The following is a 19593-nucleotide window of genomic DNA, read 5'->3' on the forward strand; positions in this document are numbered from 1 at the left end:
AATTGCTTTTTTTTTTTCAACCTTAACTCTTGATCGCCGCGCCCCTACTTGGTTGTTTCCCTTCTTGCCACGCCCCCCCGCCCTATCTCCATTTCCCAACATGCCTCGGGCTCCCGTAAGCCGGCAGTCATTCTGGCGCAAGTTCCAGAGCCTTCTGGGAAGTGTAGTTTATTTTTTCCTCCGCTGCGTCAAGATCTAGGGCTGTGGACTACCACTCCCGTGAAGTAGTGCGTAATTCCACTACGCGGCGTCTTCGAACGCGCCGCGGCAGCCATGTTGGACGTGGCCAGTACAGGGGCCGGCACCAGGGGGTTATCGAAGCAGCTGTCACGATGCTGGGGTCCCTGGTGTTGAGGAGAACAGCGCCGGCGCCGCGGCTGCTCCTCCAGCTGTTTAGGTCCTCATCTCTCCGGAGCCGTGGGAGTGCCACCGACCGGAGTGTGAGCACCGGGGGACGCGGGGAGCCTCAGTGGCTGAGGGCAGCCATCGGGGGGCGCCCTGGAACATCGCCGACCTTACTCACGAGAGAAGGGGCAGCCACTGGGGGGCGCCAGAGAGAAGGTACCGAGACCCCCTGCCTCGCAGCCGCCACGTGGGGACGCCTTCCTAGCCCCGAAGACACTCAGCCTGGACAGGACAGCTGGAACGGGGCCCTCAACAGGGCCGGAATGGGCGTGTGGGCGCTGGCGACGGTGCTGGTGGTACACTGTTACAGCAAGAGCCCGTCCAACAAGGGTGATTATCGGGACAGTATGGGTTTGTGGAAGTGAGAGGCCGGAGGAGTGTCCTGACTCCGTATCTTTGGAGGGTGGGAGTTGCATATAGATTTAGACCACCGGAGCCTCAGTCCTTGTAGGACCTAGACATCATCAGGTCATAGAGCAGGCCGAAGAGTTCAGTGTCTCTGCGTTGTATAATTTCCCAAGTTGTACAACTATTATTGTATAATAATACAGTTATTACAGGTCAGCCTACCTTCTTTGAGCATCACTTTGTCCATCTGTACAATGGGAGCATTTTCTCTACCGTATCACCTGGTTCAATTCCTCTTTTAAGAGGTCTCCAAGGAACCACGCGTGTTTTAAGGGCAACCATTAGATGCTTTAGAGAAGTTGCCCTCCCTAAGGTGGCCTGAGAAAGGAAGAGGAGACTTGGTTTCAATGCCAGCTTTGGCCCTGCTCGCCCCTTGCTGCTCTCTAGCTTCAGTTTCCCCGTTTATACAGTGAAGGATGACTTCTCAGTACGCTTACAGTGCTGTTATTTTGACTCTTGGGGTTCAGCAGCGTGGGTGTATCCATCAGGGAGACTCCTAAGGTTTTGCTGTGCCTGGTCTCAGGCGTGAGGCGATCTTCCTATGTGGGGCAGTTGGCAGGAGAAGGAAGACAATGAAGTGGCTCTGTAGAGCTCCAGAGCAACCATGGGGGCTGGCTGACCCAGGTTGGCATCCCCCCTGGGTGCATGGAGCTGAGCAGGGACTGGGAGAGCAGGCAGAGAGCTAGACTTCTGGCCTACGTGAGTCCAGCTACTCAGGTTCTCAGCTTTTCCTCAAGGGAGAAGACTAAGGCATGGTGTTCCTAGATTCCATGCATCCCAAGCTCTGAGATTTTGGACCAAGAGGAGGGACTCCCTTGACATTCATTTGTTTATTCAACAGATGTGACCAGCTATAAAGGAAGGGCCTTGGATGGGGAGTAAGGACACCTGGGATCTTGTTTTGATTCTGCCTCTAACTCCCATTGTGACTTTGGAGTTTTGCTCCTCCTCAGTGGTCCTCTGTTTTCTCATTTACAAAATGAGGGTGTTGAAATAGAACCCCTAAGGGCTCTTCTAGCTTGGGCATGCTATGATTCTATTACTTCCAATATTTTTATACTCTGTGTGTGCCTACTTTGGAGCTCAATGTAGAACTCCTAACTTAACACAATGCCAGTTAAGGGGACAGTGCAGGCAGTTAGACCTGTAGGTCTGGTGAGTGGTTTGACAGTGTGTTTTTGAGGGATCAGAAGGCCAGCAGGGTCAGGAAAGCCTTCCTGAATGATTGGAGATGTTCCTGGAGGATGGGGAATTTGAACTTGAGTTCCGAAGGATAAGGCAAAGATGAAAAGGAGAGTGAATATTGTGAGTTCCATGAGAGCAGCAAGTGCATCTTGATATTTTCAGGTTGATGCCAGCTCCTTTCCCTAATACTTTCACGTTGTTTGTCCACCATAGTCTCTGGTATTTAGTGTAGGTACTTAGTAAATGTACCTTGAGATGGTTTGTATTCTACGCAGAGGTTTCCGGGAACAAAGATAAAGTAGTCGCAGGTCAGCATGGCATGTATAGAGGCTAGCAGAGTGTCCATCCTGGTTGGAGGACAAGGGGTCTTTGGAATGAGGTGAGAGCAGATGGAGTGGGGTCTGGATATCAGGCACAAGGGTTTGGAAAGGTTGGGATTCTCCTGTAGGCAATGGAAAGTTGATGAGCAGGGAATGTTCCGAGGCCAGTATGTTTAGAAGGATTGGGGTAAGGTGTCCAAGGTCTTGCCTTAGAGCTTTTGGGAGGCTCCAGATTGGACTTTGTGGCATATGAACCCTAGCAAAGAGAGTAGGGTCTGTTCACCAAAATAGATAATGACCAAAACCATGACCAGTTCAACCTTTCTGACCTGCCAGTTACCCTGTCTCCTTACTTTGAGTTGTAAGCTGAGACCCTCAGTACAGCACAGTCATTACTGCCCTTTAGGAGCCAGGAGGCCCTGGTTCTAATCTCAGCTCATTCCTCACTCCCTCTGTGACCTTGCAGAGGCCACTTCTTTTTGAAGACTGAGGGGAGAGTGGATACAGCAATATCTGAGGAAGGCTTGTTTCCCTTCTAGCTAGGGGCTGCCCAAGCATGCCTGGGTGTGTGTTGGAAGAACTGGGGAAGGTAACCAAGGAAGACCTGGCCCTGCAGTCTAGGCCAGGAGGTGAGGTGGCGGCATATGCATAGGTCTGAACCACAGGACTGGTTTGCATATGCATGATAAGGTGGGTTTTGTACACATGAGGAAACTGAGGCTCAGGAGGTTAGGTAAGTTAGCCAGCTCATACAGAAAGTAAGTGGCAGAGTTAGGACTGGAGCCCGAGTCTGCTACTTCTACCCGGCTCCAGTGCTTCCTCTCATGTTTTACTGGGTGACTCTCTTGGCTGGACTGAGAGCTCCTTGAGGCAGGGATGGGTATGAGTCTGTCCAGTGCCCATCAGTGGAGCTCAGGACCAGCTGGGCTCAAAGTGTTGCACCGGCCCAGGAAAGAATTGTGCCTCTGCTGACTTTTGAGTTTTTTCGAGCCAGGCAGCTTTTCCTATGGCCACAAGGTGGTGCCAACAGCCTCCAGGCTGCCCAGGCCAGGCCAGACTTAACATTGCCTTTCTGCTAGGCCTGGTGATTCCTAAAGGATTGATTGGAACCCTCTGCTTTGGATCTCCCTTTGTTGGGCTTGGCACTTGGGTGTTTGCAGATTTTTCAGCCATTATTTCATTTCTTTAGCATCCTTGTGAGGCCGTCAGGGCAGGGATTACTGTCTCTGCTTTATAGTCAGGGAAGCGGGGGTTGAGAGGGAGAGGGGCTGCCATAGCACATGGTGAATAGCGGGCAGAGTGTATTGGAGCCTGGCCTCCTGGTCGAGGCTGTCTCCACTCTCAGAGGGGTCCACATCCCTGCCTGCTCCTCCCTATCCTGTCCCTCTTGCTGGCCTTGTGACCTGTGACATCAAGATTCAAGACTAGGCTGAGAAACTGAAGTGGGGGGAGAAAGTGGGGCAAGGTAGGGGGATGGTTAATAACAACAATGATAATCACATAAACCTGCAGAGCTTTATAGCTAATGAAGAGTGAAGGAGTTCACACACTGAGTGTTTACTGTAGGCCACACATGGTACTAACACGTTATTTGGATCACCTTTGTGATGAGAGTGAAGCGTTTGGGCTCTAATAGAAAGATGTGGAAGACAAGTTGTTAACAGAGGCTACCACGTAGGCAGGGGATGACTAGCTTTCTCTTTGTATATCTTGGCGTCCTTTCACTTGCTAAAGCCCATGTTTCTGAAGTGCCTCCATTTCCACTGTCTTACTGGGCCCTCCAAGCAGCCCTTAGGGGTAGGTCCTGGCCAGGGATTTGACCAGTGCCCCCTCTCTCTTCAGATGCAGCCCTGGTGGAAGCTGTTCGAGCCAACAATGTCCAAGAAGTCAACAGGTGAGTGTCATACCCCAGGCCTTGCTCTCCCGCGCAGGAGGGCTGAGCGGGATGGGCCCCTTGCTCTGGCGGTGGCTCTGTCTTGGAGGAAATCCTCACAGTGAGCTGGGAACTGAACCCTGTGACTTCCTTGTAGTCACCGAGTCACTTGGGCTCCTTTGGCCCAGGTCAACCCTTAGATATTTTAAGGTAGAGAATCAGTCCCTGTGTCTTTTTTCTGGCCCCAAACATCCCCGGATCCTTTGGCTGTTTTGTTCTTTGAAGGATGTGGTTTGGAGTTCCTCTGCATCCTGTAGGTTCTTCAGTGAATCTTCCAGTTTGTTCTTGTTTCTCTGTGGGATCGGTCACTTGTAATTGCTTGTTGCCTGGATGGGGTGCAGGTGGGCACCAGTGGAGAGGGTTGGAGATTTGAGAGGGAGCTGGAAGAGACCTTTCTGCCAGAGCAGCCTGCCTGCAGGGCTGGGTGCACATGCTGGGCTCCTGCCCAGGGGCTGACTGCATTTCTAGCCTCCCTGGCTCAGCTGTTCCCCTAGTAACCACTGGTCAGTTAGATCTGAGACTTGTTCTTGCTCAGGGACAGGACTTCACTCGGGCCTCTGCCTGGTGCCCAGGGCAGGGCAGAGTCTGTGTCTTGGACGGATGCTCAGACATAGGGCATCAGTATGGGGCTGTTATTCAGGGGCAGACGCTTCATTCTTGGTGAAACTAGTGGCCTGCATTAGGCATAACTTTGGCCATTTTTTTGCCTTTTGTATAGAGCTAGGTGGCCATAGGACACACTCCCTTCCCTGCCACTATGTCCACATTTTAAACAGGAAGTCAGGTGTTTGGAGAGGCTGTCACTGCGTCCAGCGCTGCACACCCGTTGGTGCGCTCCCTCACTCCAGTTGCCTGAACATACAAGAAAGTGTTGAAAGGCAGTCACAGCCCCCATCAAGACTTACTGCTTTGATTCCCTTGCATTTTATCTGCAGCATTATTATTGATTCTCAAGGGTGCTTTTGAGTATTAATGTTCAAGGCTTAGTTTTTAATAAACCACTTTTGGAAGTATGGGCTGGGAGTTGTTTTGTAGCCAAATAAATATTATGGAGCAATAGTTTAATAAACATGCGATGATGCATCTTTAAAACCAAGCACAGATGTCAGCTTGTTGTTATAAGAGCCATTCATAACTCCAGGCAGTGCGTGGCCAGAAACAGATGAGCCTCATTTCCTTCTGCTGCAGTACGATGGCATGAGGGGGCAGAAAGTGGCTGTGCCCCATCCTTTAAGGCTTTTGCTGACCCTTTAATCACCTGTTGATGACTGCTGAGGTAACTGCTGCCAGGCTGCTGCTTTCCTCTGGCGAGCCAGTATAGGCAGTGCATTTACAGAGCAGCAGTGCTGTGAATCCACCTTTCCATCACCTAGGGGAGGCTGAGTTTACCCTGTTCCATTGAGCCCCCAAGGGTTGATTGATTTAGCTCTTTCAAATACACATTTTTCTCATTAGCAGGTAAACCCCTGCCACAAAATTACAGGAAGTGATTGAATTTATGTTGTGTGTGTGATTCACAACATTCATGCTTGCCTGTGTGGATAGGGTCTGTAGGGACTTTCCTGTGTGTCACCAGTCTCTAACCTGCCTTTCTCCTGCCTCCTCTTGTCCTCTCTCTCTTGGTCATGATGACTCAGTCAGAACCTCCCTTCACCCCTCGTGAGGGGGTCAGAGATGAGCAAGGCACAGACCCTGCCCCTCAGAATTGACAGTCTCCCCCCTCCACCACCACCTGGTCTCAAGGAAACAAACATGTAACCTACCAATCACAGTTCTTCCCACTTAGAGAGCTAGACCTACAGGTAGGAGTGGGGAGAGCCCGACCACCCTTGCTAGAAGGAAGCTTTCTTGAATTCCTACTGCAGGCCCTTGTTTAGCCTTTTTACGCCCTAGACTCTGCACAGGTGCTTAACGCTACCCCTAATTTCTTCCTCTGTGTGTCCTGGCCTTTAGTTCTGCCCAACAGACCTGCGGATACCAGGATAGAATTCCATTCTCAATTTTTAAAAGATATTTACTATAGTTTATACGTGGTTGGGTCACCATGTGTATGATGTGTGGTTAAATCAGTATTTGGAATAAAACTCAGACCTGGTAATAATATTGTCCTCTACCCTCCTTTCCTTCTTGCCCTCTCTGGATTCTATGCTGTGTGTGTCTCTGCCTTGATGGCCCCCTACCTTCCGCTGGCCCCAGAGCCTTGGGAGAGCTCTGGATAGTGAAGGGCAGCGATCTGAAGCTCTTCTGCTCAGAGGCGGGAAATTTCATCATCCTCTTTAAGGATACTCTGGAATCTGCAGTTCCTAGGTTCTAGGTGTGGGCCGTCCACACAGATGGCTCTCTGTACACGGTGCTCATTACCCTCTGCTTAAAGCCTCCCAGCGTCAGCTCAAGTCCTACAGCCCTTGTGAAGACTTCCTTGACTCCTCCCAGCTGAGTGTGATCTGCGCATTGCCCCACACCTGCCTGTTGGTCTGGGAAAGTACGTGGGTCATCTAGGAAGAGCCGTGTTAGCCATGGCAGGAGAGTAATCCTTTGCTAGAAGAGAGGTTGGAGGTCAGGTGGGAGAAGCAGGGCTGAACATCAGGACTGAGGAGGCACTCAGCCCATGAACAGGAAAACCAGTGCGGTTCCCACGCTGCCCAAATCAGGAACAGATGAGGAATCCTCACGCAGCAAGCCAACAGCTCTGGACAGCCACCTGAAGTGTGGGCACTGTTGACCTGTCTTATGTAGAGCTGGCTAATCGTTTGTGGTATGGGCCTGCCTGGCTAAAGGGGCAGGGAAGGTTCTGCCACTCGCCATACTCTTTTTTATATTAAGAAGGTTTGGGCTAGACTTCACCTTAAACCACTGGATTGTGTGCCTCCCCAGGGCAGGGACAAGGTCTGGTTTCCCATATGTCTTATCCTCTTCTCCAGCACAGTGAAAGTAGGGGAAAGCTGCTTTTTACTGACTTTTCAGCAAACCTGAAGTAGACAATCCAGAGTCTTATTTCCATACTCCCATTGGCTATATCAGAGGAAGGCTGGGTCCCTTTTTCTTCCCATTGTCCTCTCCTCCTTTCTCCCTGTGTGGCAACTGTTTCCTTCCTCCCCCAAGACACTTAAACCTTGTTAGCAAGTTCAGGTCTCGCTCTTCAGGAGTGGAAGCCCAGTCCTGAGGCCCCTGTCCCACCTGTCAGCAGCATGAGCAGGTGGCCCTGCTTCTGGGCTTAGCCCAAACCCAGCCTGGCTTCTGGACTCAGGATCCACTCACCCGAAACCTAGGGCACAGGGCAGTCTGAAGGCACATCTGTCCAACCTCGAGCTGAGCCATGTGAGGAGCTGTCAGGGCTGGCAGAAGTGAGGCCTCCTGTTCTCCCAGTGGAGATCACATTTCCTTTCGAACAAACTTGGGTGAAAGACTATACCCCTACCCACTTCCCTTCTCCCGGCAGGGAGCTGGGCCTTTGCTGAGTGCTTTTTCTGTTGGTTTTTTTAAATTTTATTTATTTTATTTTTGGCTGCGTTGGGTCTTTGTTGCTGCACGCAGGCTTTTCTCTGGTTGCAGCGAGTGGGGCTACTCTTTGTTGCGGTGCGCTGGCTTCTTGTTGCGATGGCTTCTCTTGTTGCGGAGTATAGACTGTAGACGCGCGGGCTTCAGTAGTTGTGGCTCGCGGGCTCTAGAACACAGGCTCAGTAGTTGTGGCGCACAGGCTTAGCTGCTCTGCGGCATGTGGGATCTTCCCGGACCAGGGCTTGAACCCATGTCCCCTGCATTGGCAGGCGGATTCTTAACCACTGTGCCACCAGGAAAGCCCTCTGCTGAGTGCTTAACTCAGTTGTTTCCATCCGCCCAAGCGCTTTTTAAAAGATAAGGAAGTCTGATGGTGTCAATCTTGGACTGCAGACTGCCTACCCTTTCTCTCCAGGATTCATTTGCTCATTTGACAAAATTTTACTGAGCACCTGTCATATGCTGGGCTGTATACTTGGCACAGGGGACATCTGACCACTCATGATTCCTGCCCTCAGTGAAGGAGTCTGGGGAAGACTGTGGTAACACAGTGTGATCAGTACTGAGACAGGAGGCCAGGATATACCACTAATCAACCTGGGGGACCAGAGAAGATGTCCTAGAGGAAATGACACCTCTCAGACATTTCCTAGTGAAAAAGATTAGAGTCTTAAAATATCAGGAGGGCTTAGCAAATAGAAGGAGAAGGCGTTCCAGGCAAAGGGAACAGTGTAAGTGATAGCACTGAGGCAAGAAACAGCCTAGAGTGTGTGGTGAGGAGGGGAAATTATATACTGTTTGGTGTTGCTGGATCACAGCCTGAGGCCAGGAGAGACTGGAGATAGGAAGGGACCTGGTCATGGAGGGCATTGTCCATTTGTCCGTCAGTCACTCATCTGTCCAGCCTGTCCATTGTGCCTAGCCCTGAGCTGAATTTGTGTTGGTGGCAACAAAATGAGGAAGGGGAAGCAGTCCTCGCTCTGGAGGAGCTCATTGACCCTCTTCTCAGGTGAAGAGGGAGCACATTAAGTCAAAAATCGAGAACCAGCAAAACAAGGCACAAGTTGCCTAACTTCTATAAGACTAAGTAACATGGAAATGATAGTACCTATAACTTACAGAGTTGTTGAGTGTTCATTATTAATAATAGAATTATTACTTAGTTCAACCAATATATATGACTGCTTATTAGGAACTAGGTGTTAGACTGAGTGCTGGAGGTACAGTGGTGAGCAAGATTGGCACAGTTCCTGCCCTCTTGGTACTTACAGTCTAACCGGGAGTCAGGTGACTAATTATGCAATTATAATTATGTACTTCAAAGTGATGAACAGTTTGTCTCTTCAACAAATGGTGCTGGGACAACTGGATATCCACATGCAAAAAAATGCAGTTGGAGCCCTACCTCACCTATACACAAAAATTAACTCAAAATGGATCATAGACCTAAATGTAAGAGCTAAAACTATAAAACTCTTAGAAGAAAACATAGGATTAAATCTTTGTGACTGTGGGCTAGGCAAAGCCTCCTTAGATATGGCACCAAAAGCATAGGAAACCAATAAATTGGACTTCATGGAAATTAAAAACATTTGTGTTCAAAGGATACTTTTAAGAAGGTGAAAAGACTCTCCCACAGAAAAGGAGAAAATATTTGTAAATTATATGAGATTTGCATCCAGAAAATGTAAAGAACTCTTACAACTCAAGAATAAAAAAGTTAACCCAATTTAAAAATGGGCAAAGGATCTGAATAGACATTTTTCTGAAAAAGATTTTCAAATGACCGATAAGCGTGTGAAAAGATGCCAAACATCATTAGCATTAGGGTGATGCTAATCAAAGCCACAATGAGATACTGCTTCTCACCCATTAGGGTGACTGTAATCAGAAAGACATAATAGCAAGTGTTGGTAAGAATGTGGAGAAATTGGAATCCTCATATATTACTGGTGGAAATGTGAAATGGTGTAACTGCTTTGGAAAACAGTTGGCAATTCTTCAAAGTATTAAAGATAGAGTTACCTTATGATCCAGCAAGTCTACTCCTAGGTATGTACTGCAGAGAAATGAAAACATGTATATTAATGTACTTGTACATGAACGTTCACAGCAGCATTATTCATAGTAGCCTAAAGAGGGAAACAACTCCAAAGTCTATTAACTGATCAATGGATAAATAAAAATATGGTATAGCCATACAGTGGAATATTATTTATCAGTACAAAGAAATGAAGTACTGCTAGGTATATGCTACAACATGAATGAACCTTGGAAGCATTATGCTAAGTGAAAGAAGCCAGACACAAAAGACCACATATTATATGATTCAATTTACATAAAATGTCCAGAACAGACAAATCCATAGAGACAAAGTAGATTGGTGATTGCCAAGGACTGGAGAAGCTGGGGTTGGGAGGGCATAGGGGGTGACTGCTAGTGGGTCCAGAGTTTCTTTCTGGGCTAATGAAAATGTTCTGAGGTTAGTAGTCAAGATCACACAACTCTGAATCTACTAAGAACAATTGAGTTGTGTACTTTTAATGGATGGATTTTATGGTATGTGAATTATATCTTTTTTATTTCTCCTTTTTTTTTTTTAGAGGAGAGTTTTTATTGTTGTTGTTGTTTTGTTTTGTTTTGTTGCGGTACGCAGGCCTTTCACTGTTGTGGCCTCTCCCGTTGTGGAGCACAGGCTCCGGACGCACAGGCTCAGCCGCCATAGCTCACGGGCCCAGGCGCTCCGCAGCATGTGGGATCCTCCCGGACTGGGGCACGAACCCGTGTCCCCTGCGTTGGCAGGCGGACTCTCAACCACTGCGCCACCAGGGAAGCCCTAGAGGAGAATTTTTAAAATATTTATTTAATTTATTTTTGGGCTGTGCCTCACGGCCTGTGGGATCTTAGATCCCCAACCAGGGATTGAACCTGTGCCCCCTGCAGTGGAAGCACGGAATCCTAACCACTGGACTGCCAGGGAAGTCCTGTGGATTATATCTTAATAAAACTCTTTAAAAAATGAAGTACAAGACCCTTGGGAATCGAACCTTGAGTATAGGAGGGGTTAGGGGTGGGGTTATGTGGTCAGTAAGGCAAAGCATCTGAGTGAGATTGAAGTGAACTCTGAAGGATGAAGAGAAAACTAGAACATTGTGTTAGAAGGGCAGTAGGTAGAAGGCCTTGAGTCAAGCAAAGATGTGAAGGAATTAGAGAAGGCCAGTATGACTGGACTCTAGAGAGTAAGTGGGAGAGGGTGTGAAATAAAGTTGGAAAGTTAAGCAAGGACCATATCACACTGGATTTGTTGGCCAAGTTAATGATTTTTATTTTTACTAAGAACAGTGGGCAGCCATTGAAGAATTTTAAGGTGTGTGTATGTGAGAGAAAAAGACACATACATGGTGACATGATCTAGATCTGTAATTTTAAAAGATCACTCTGGCTGCTCTGTGGAGAATAGATTGATAGAGCTGTGGTGGTTGGAGAAGACCGGTTGAAAGTGACTGGAGTAGTCCAGACCAGAGAGGATGATGGCAGGTGGTGACTTGAAGTAAGATGTCAGTAGCAGAGATGGAGGAGGTAAGCTAGACAGGACTTGGTGTTGTGTAGAACAGTGTCAGTACCTGGTATGTAGTAGGTACTCAATATGTGAATCTTGAATGAATGAATGAATAGAATTGGATATGGTTGATTAAGGAGAAGAAGGTGTTAAGAATGAATTTCTGTTTTCTGGCTTGATCAGCTGTGGAGATGCTGTTACCATTCGCTGAGATGAAGATCCTAGAGGAGGACTGGTTGGAAGAAAATGATGAGTTCAGTTTTGAACATGCTGAGTTTAACGTTTCAGTGAGATATTCAAGTGGAGAGGTCAACTAGGCAGTTGAATGGGTCTTTCTGACTCTTCCCGCTATATATAGCATGCTGCCTCAATGATCGGTTTAGAGATTGTTTTGACATCTTGTTTTGATTTCTGGTTTGATGATTTTAGGCAATAAAGTACTTCATACCAGTTAAAAGTTTTTTACTAGATACCTTTGGGAAAAAGTCTGGTTTGATTTGCAACACAGGAAAGAAGAAAGGGTTGGGTTTTGTTGAAGGCTAAATACATTTATTCTAGCTCTGCATTGAAGGCTTGGTTTGGTTCTTGTCCCCAGATGCCCCAGCTTGGGGCTTGAGGCGCTTGCTGTCCATGTGCCAGGATTAAGGTGTCCAGAATGTGCTTAGCTACAGTATAGGTAAATGTTCTGCATATTGATCCAGGGATTTTATCTAATTAACAAAAACTCTGGCTGGTAAATACATTTGGCTGTCTCGGGGCCTCAGGGAGGCTGTCTGTCTATTGATTGTTGTATCATTTTGGCTTGATGGGAAGATATTAATGATGGCATCAGAGCAACCAAAACATCTGACTCTCTTAACCAGTAAATATGTAAATGTTCCTGTGGCTTGCAGTAGGTTGAAACAAAAGCTTTATCCTAGGCCAAAGGTCAAGGCCCAACTGGCATCACTCTTGTAATTTGATGCTTTTTGAGAGCATTTTTTGAATGCTAGGGTATAACCCACACAGGTTTTTTTGAATTCTGGGATGTTGGAAGGCAGCATAATGTTACAGAAAGAATACAAGGTTTTTAGGATTAGAAGACCTGGGTTCCCATAATTCAAAAAGAGTCATGTACCACAATGTTCATTGCAGCACTATTTACAGTAGCCAGGACATGGAAGCAACCTAAGTATCCATCGACAGATGAATGGGTAAAGAAGATGTGGCACATGTATACAATGGAATATTACTCAGCCATAAAAGGAAATGAAATTGAGTTATTTGCAGTGAGGTGGATGGACCTAGAGTCTGTCATACAGAGTGAAGTCAGAAAGAGAAAAACAAATACTGTATGCTAACACATATATATGGAATCTAAGAAGGGAAAAAAAAAAAAGGTTCTGAAGAACCTAGGGGCAGGACAGGAATAAAGACGCAGATGTAGAGAATGGACTTGAGGATACAGGGAGGGGGAAGGGTAAGCTGGGACAAAGTGAGAGAGTGGCAGGCATATATACACACTACCAAATATAAAATAGATAGCTAGCGGGAAGCAGCCACATAGCATAGGGAGATCAGCTCTGTGCTTTGTGACCACCTAGAGGGGTGGGATAGGGAGGGTGGAGGGAGACGCAAGAGGGAGGGGATACGGGGATATATGTATACGTATAGCTGATTCACTTTGTTATGCAGCAGAAACTAACACAACATTGTAAAGCAATTATACTCCAATAAAGATGTTAAAAAAAAAATAACAGCTAGCAGTAATTGAATACTTGTAGTGTGCCAGGCACAATTCTAAGCTCTTTAAGTATATGCTTATAACAATCCCAAGAGATAGATATCATTACCTCCACTTTATAGATAAGGAAACAAGGACAGAGAGTCAGGAAGAAGGCCAGCAGAGACAGGATTTAAACCTAGACCGTTCTAGTTGCTGTATTACCCTGGAATTACTAAGTTCATTATTATTCAGGAGACAGAATGAGTCACTGATAGAAAAGTTACTAAAGTTTGACTGAAGTTATTAAAGTTTGCCACTGAATTTGTCACTAAATAGCTGGCTTGGATTTTAGAGAGAAGAGCAGTATGTATTTAAAATATATTACAAACCTCATCTGTTAACATCGTCACATAACTTTAAAGATGATATTTTTTATTTAAAATAATACTTTCAGAAATTAATTCTCAGTGGTTCTCTTATATAAATAATTGGCGTTAAAGTGAAGATTATTAAATAAAGAAAACAAGACTTGGGTTCCACTTCTGTCACAGTAACTGTCTCTATGACCCTTAGTAGGTAATAGACCCTCCCTTTTTGAATCTTAGTTTCCAAATCTTGTTAATGGGCTTCCCACTGAGAGCTCTGAAATATAATTCTCACGGTTAAGCTCTACAGAAAAAACTGAGCCCTTTGGGGAGGGTCCAAATCACACACTAAAACACCAGGGCTTGCTCAAGTGGGCCTTCACCAAACAAGCAATTTTGCAGAGTGGTCCAGGGCCTGGCACCTTTTCTAAGGTATGGACTTACTGAGTCTCTGGTTGCTTGCTCCCTGGTGATGGAAAGCAACTGGGGAAGATTGGGTTAGCAGCTTTTTATGAACTTCAAGAGTAGGTGAGTTGTGGAAACAGCCAGTCAGCTGCTGAGAACCCCAGCAGAGTCAGGTGGTTGGCCAAGCCGAGGAGCAGAGAACAGCCAGGGCTTACTGGGGTGGCTTGGGGGAAGGAGGGATGCCCCTGAAGGGGAGCCCAGCCCTGGGATTGAGCCTCTAGTGCTGGCCCCACTGGTCCTTGGCTGTATGGCCTTGAGCTGGTAGTCCCTTAACTTCCTCAGTGACTTTGACTGTAAGATAACTTCACAGGCCACCCTCCCAGGATCTTGTGAGAGTTCCAGGCAGGTGAACTCTTGTGGTCTAGAAAATTACCCATCCTTTGGTTCATCAGTGTCACGTCTTCAGGGAAGCCTTCCCTAGCCCTCCAGGTAGCACTTATTACCCTCTTTTGGGATGGGTCATCTGTTTCCTTCTTCCTCTCTGTCTCTCTCTGTCTCTCTCTGTCTCTCTCTGTCTCTCTCTCTCTCTCTCTCTCTCTCTCTCTGTGTGTCTCTCTCACAGTACTGTGAGTTTTGGAGGTGGGAGACATTGCTGTGTTGTTCATCTCTGTTCATGTAAACAGTTAACAAATACTTATTGAGAATTGTAGAAGTGTTTTGTGAATGGTAAGAGTTAGGCAGACGTTAACAGTTATTTACAGTCATAATAAACCTGTAAATGGAGGAACTGACATCCCCTAGGAAAAAAATTAAAATGGTGAATTAGTTCAGTCATTTATTCATTCAACAAATAGTGCCTACTGTGTGCTGGCACTGTGCTAGGCCCTGATGGATCAGTGGTAAGCCAAAAATGTACAGACCTCACCTCATGAAACTTAAAGCCTAGTCAGACGTTAATCATGCAAATATGAAATTACAACTGTGACAAATGCTGCAAAGGAATGGTATGGAGAATCCTGAGTGCCTCTGAGAGATTTACTCTGGTCAGGGAAAGCTTCCCAGAGGAAGCTTGAGTCCGAGGTGAAGGAGAGGAAGAATTAACCTAGGTGAAGAAGGATAAAAAGAGCTTTCCTGGCAGAAGGAACTTTTGTTTATAGAGGCCCCTGGCAGGAGGAACAACAGCAGGTGTGAAGGACTGAAAAAGGCTGATGGGACTGCAGCTCAGAGGGGGGTGCCAGGAGCTTAGAGAATAAGCAGGTCTTGCAAGGCATTGGAGACTGTCTATAGTAAGGAGCTTTGTCTTATTCTAACAGCAGTGACAGCTGAGTTGGGGGCGGGGCAGGGGTGGTTGAGAGGGGATTGATGTGCTCAGCTGCTCAGCAACCATTCTTTTTTTTTTTTTTTAATTCCTAGGTATTTTATTCTTTTTGTTGCAATGGTGAATGGGATTGTTTCCTTAATTTCTCTTTCTGATCTTTCGTTGTTAGTGTATAGGAATGCATGAGATTTTTGTGCATTAATTTTGTGTCCTGCAACTTCACCAAATTCAATGATTAGCTCTAGTAGTTTTCTGGTGGCATCTTTAGGATTCTCTATGTATAGTATCATGTCATCTGCAAACAGTGACAGTTTTACTTCTTTTCCAATTTGTATTCCTTTTATTTCTTTTTCTTCTCCAACTGCCGTGGCTAGGACTTCCAAAACTGTGTTGAGTAATAGTGGTGAGAGTGGACATCCTTGTCTTGTTCCTGATCTTAGAGGAAATGCTTTCAGTTTTTCACCATTGAGAATGATGTTTGCTGTGCGTTTGTCATATATGGCCTTTATTGTGTTGAGGTAGTTTCCCTCTATGCCCACTTTCTGGAGAGTTTTTATCATAAATGGGTGTTGAATTTTGTCAAAAGCTTTTTCTGCATCTATTGAGATGATCATATGGTTTTTCTTCTTCAATTTGTTAACATAGTGTATCACATTGATTGATTTGCATATACTGAAGAATCCTTGCATCCCTGGGATAAATCCCACTGGATCGTGGTGTATGATCCTTTTAATGTGTTGTTGGATTCTGTTCGCTAGGATTTTGTTGAGGATTTTTGCATCTATATTCATCAGGGATATTGGTCTGTAATTTTCTTTTTTTGTGGTAATGTTTGTCTGGTTTTGGCATCAGGGTGATGGTGGCCTCATAGAATGAGTTTGGGAGTGTTCCTTCCTCTGCAAATTTTTGGAAGAGTTTGAGAAGGATGGGTGTTAGCTCTTCTCTAAATGTTTGATAGAATTCACCTGTGAAGCCATCTGGTCCTGGACTTTTGTTTGTTGGAAGATTTTTAATCATTCTCAATTTCATTACTTGTGATTGGTCTGTTCATATTTTCTATTTCTTCCTGGTTCAGTCTTGGAGGGTTATACCTTTCTAAGAATTTGTCCATTTCTTCCAGGTTGTCCATTTTATTGGCATAAAGTTGCTTGTAGTAGTCTCTTATGATGCTTTGTATTTCTGCAGTGTCCGTTGTAACTTCTCCTTTTTCTAATTTTATTGGTTTGAGTCCTCTCCCTCTTTTTCTTGATGAGTCTGGCTAAAGGTTTATCAATTTTGTTTATCTTCTCAAAGAACCAGCTTTTAGTTTTATTGATCTTTGCTGTTGTTTTCTTTGTTTCTATTTCATTTATTTCTGCTCTGATCTTTATGATTTCTTTCCTTCTACTAACTTTGGGTTTTGTTTGTTCTTCTTTCTCTAGTTCCATTAGGTGTAAGGTTAGATTGTTTATTTGAGATTTTTCTTGTTTCTTGAGGTAGGATTGTATTGCTATAAACTTCCCTCTTACAACTGCTTTTGCTGCATCCCATAGGTTTTTGGATCGTCATGTTTTTTTTGTCATTTGTCTCTAGGTATTTTTTTATTTCCTCTTTGATTTCTTCAGTGATCTCTTGGTTATTTAGTAACATATTTTTTAGCCTCCATGTGTTTGTGTTTTTTACGTTTTTTTCCCTGTAGTTTCTAATCTCATAGTGTTGTGGTCGGAAAAGATGCTTACTATGATTTCAAGTTTCTTAAGTTTACCGAGGCTTGATTTGTGACCCAAGATATGATCTGTCCTGGAGAATGTTCCATGTGCACTTGAGAAGAAAGTGTAATCTGCTGGTTTTGGATGGAATGTCCTATAAATATCAATTAAATCTATCTCGTCTATTGTGTCATTTAAAGCTTGTGTTTCCTTATTAATTTTCTGTTTGGATGATCTGTCCATTGGTGTAAGTGAGGTGGTAAAGTCCCCCACTATTATTGTGTTACTGTCGATTTCCTCTTTTATAGCTGTTAGCATTTGTCTTACGTATTGAGGTGCTGCTTTGTTGGGTGCATATATATTTATAATTGTTATATCTTCTTCCTGGATTGATCCCTTGATCATTATGTAGTGTCCTTCCTTGTCTCTTGTAATAGTCTTTATTTTAAAGTCTGTTATATCTGATATGAGTATTGCTACTCCAGCTTTCTCTTGATTTCCACTTGCATGGAATACCTTTTTCCTTCCCCTAACTTTCAGTCTGTATGTGTCCCTAGGTCTGAAGTGGGTCTCTGGTACACAGCATATTTATGGGTCTTGTTTTTGTATCCATTCAGCGAGCCTTTGTCTTTTGGTTGGAGCATTTAATCCATTCACATTTAAGGTAATTATCGATATGTATGTTCCTATTACCATTTTCTTAATTGTCTTGGGTTTGTTTTTGTAGGTACTTTTCTTCTCTTGTGTTTCCCACTTAGAGAAGTTGCTTTAGCATTTGTTGTAGAGCTGGTTTGGTGGTGCTGAATTCTCTTAGCTTTCGCTTATCTGTAAAGCTTTTGATTTCTCTATCGAATCTGAATGAGATCTTTGCTGGGTAGAGTAATCTTGGTTGTAGGTTCTTCCCTTTCATCACTTTAAATATATCATGCCATTCCCGTCTGGCTTGTAGAGTTTCTGCTGAGAAATCAGTTGTTAACCTTATGGGAGTTCCCTTGTATATTATTTGTTGTTTTTCCCTTGTTGCTTTTAATAATTTTTCTTTAATTTTGTTCAGTTTGATAACTATGTGTCTCCGTGTGTTTCTCCTTGGGTTTATCCTGCCTGGGACTTTCTGTGCTTCCTGGACTTGGGTGCCCATTTCCTTTCCCATGTTAGGGAAGTTTTCGACTATAATCTCTTCAAATATTTTCTTGGGTTCTTTCTCCCTCTCTTCTCCTTCAGGGACCCCTATAATGCGAATGTTGGTGTGTTTAATGTTGTCCCAGCGGGCTCTTAGGCTGTCTTCATTTCTTTTCATTCTTTATTCTGTTCTGCAGCAGTGAATTCCACCATTCTGTCTTCCAGGTCACTTATCCATTCTTCTGCCTCAGTTATTCTGCTATTGATTCTTTCTAGTGTATTTTTCTTTTCAGTTGTTGTATTGTTCATCTGTTTGTTATTTAATTCTTCTAGGTGTTTGTTCTTTAATTCTTCTAGGTCTTTGTTAAACATTTCTTGCATCTTCTTGATCATTGCCTCCATTCTTTTTCCGAGGTCCTGGATCATCTTCACTACCATTATTCTGAATTGTTTTCCTGGAAGGTTGCCTATCTCCACTTCATTTAGTTGTTTTTCTGGGGTTTTATCTTGTTCCTTCATCTGGTATATAGTCCTCTGCCTTTTCATTTTGTCTGTCTTTCTGTCAATGTGGTTTTCATTCCACAGGCTGCAGGATTGTAGTTCTTCTTGCTTCTGCTGTCTGCCCTCTTCAGCAACCATTCTGATTGCTGAGAAACATTAGGAACCAATCTGAGTGCCTACCAGCTTGTGTGTGCCAGCGTCTTCTTGGGCACTGATCTAGCCACGGAGGCAGTGAGACCACAAAACTGCTGTCCCCCAGGGCTCCCCAGCAGGGGCAGCTGTCAGGCTGTATCTCCCCACCACCATTGCTGTGGCCCAAGTGCTTCTTCTCCAAAGTCCCAGCTCAATCATGGTCATAACACAGATCCTGTCAGCGTGACTGGAACCAGTTGGATTTTTTCCCATGGAGTTTTCCTGGAAACTGAGGAACATAGAGAAATCTAAGAATATTAAAAATAGTCAAACTAATACGTTACTGGGCTTACCATATTCACTTTAGCAATTTTCCTCACAGTTCTGCTTTCTCTGTCCTGTTTGAAAAGCCTCCTCAGAAAATCTGACTTTCGAACTTTAAGGCTCTTCTACATCCTGCTTCCTTCCCTCTCCTCTCTTTGGAGCAGTGGTCCCAGGCCCAAAGTCCTCCTAAGGCCATAAGTGGTTCTCTTCTTGTGACTCTGTCAGTGGGTTTGCTGGAGAGGTTTTCATATCACTGGCAGGAATCCTGTCAGTAAGGAATTCAGAATCTGAGAAAACAAGGTTTGACTCCCAGCTATCAGTCTGAGAAAACAAGGTTTGGATCCCAGCTGTGCCATTTGTTAGCTCTGTGACCTTGGGAAAGTAGCCTAACCTCTCTAGCCTTAGATTTTTCATCTGCAAAGTGGGATGATGATTGACTTACCTCACACCTTTGCTGTGAGTATTAAATGAGAAAATTAAATGAGAAAAACCAGCGAGTGCTGTGCCTGGCACATACCAGGTGCTCAGTACATAGTAGGTGTTGTTTTTGAGTGTTGTTAATTACACTAAGTGTTCGCCCCTGAACTAGCAAAATAAATAAAGATAATGGATAGGATTTTCTGGATAATCTATTTTTACCCTCTACATTTTTCTTAAGCTCCTAGTGTGCATTCAGAGACCCCAGCGAATGAACACAAGGTAAATGGATATTAAGGTGGAGCAGAAAG

General features: G+C 45.0%; 1 protein-coding gene across 2 annotated transcripts in view; it reads left to right on the top strand.

Moving 5' to 3' along the window:
* Positions 1 to 320: 320 nt before the first annotated feature.
* Positions 321 to 19593, top strand: part of CLPB (ClpB family mitochondrial disaggregase) — a 146202-nt gene continuing 126929 nt past the window's right edge. The window contains exons 1-2 of one of the 2 annotated variants that reach the window (XM_065881658.1): positions 321 to 735; positions 4161 to 4212. In XM_065881658.1, the coding sequence (XP_065737730.1) occupies positions 333 to 735; positions 4161 to 4212 (455 nt within the window). In that variant the 5' untranslated portion in view covers positions 321 to 332. The remainder of the gene's footprint in view (positions 736 to 4160; positions 4213 to 19593) is intronic. The other variant, XM_065881659.1, reaches the window with a different exon arrangement.

This window comes from Phocoena phocoena, chromosome 8 (assembly GCF_963924675.1).
Source record: "Phocoena phocoena chromosome 8, mPhoPho1.1, whole genome shotgun sequence".
Taxonomy (NCBI): domain Eukaryota; kingdom Metazoa; phylum Chordata; class Mammalia; order Artiodactyla; family Phocoenidae; genus Phocoena; species Phocoena phocoena.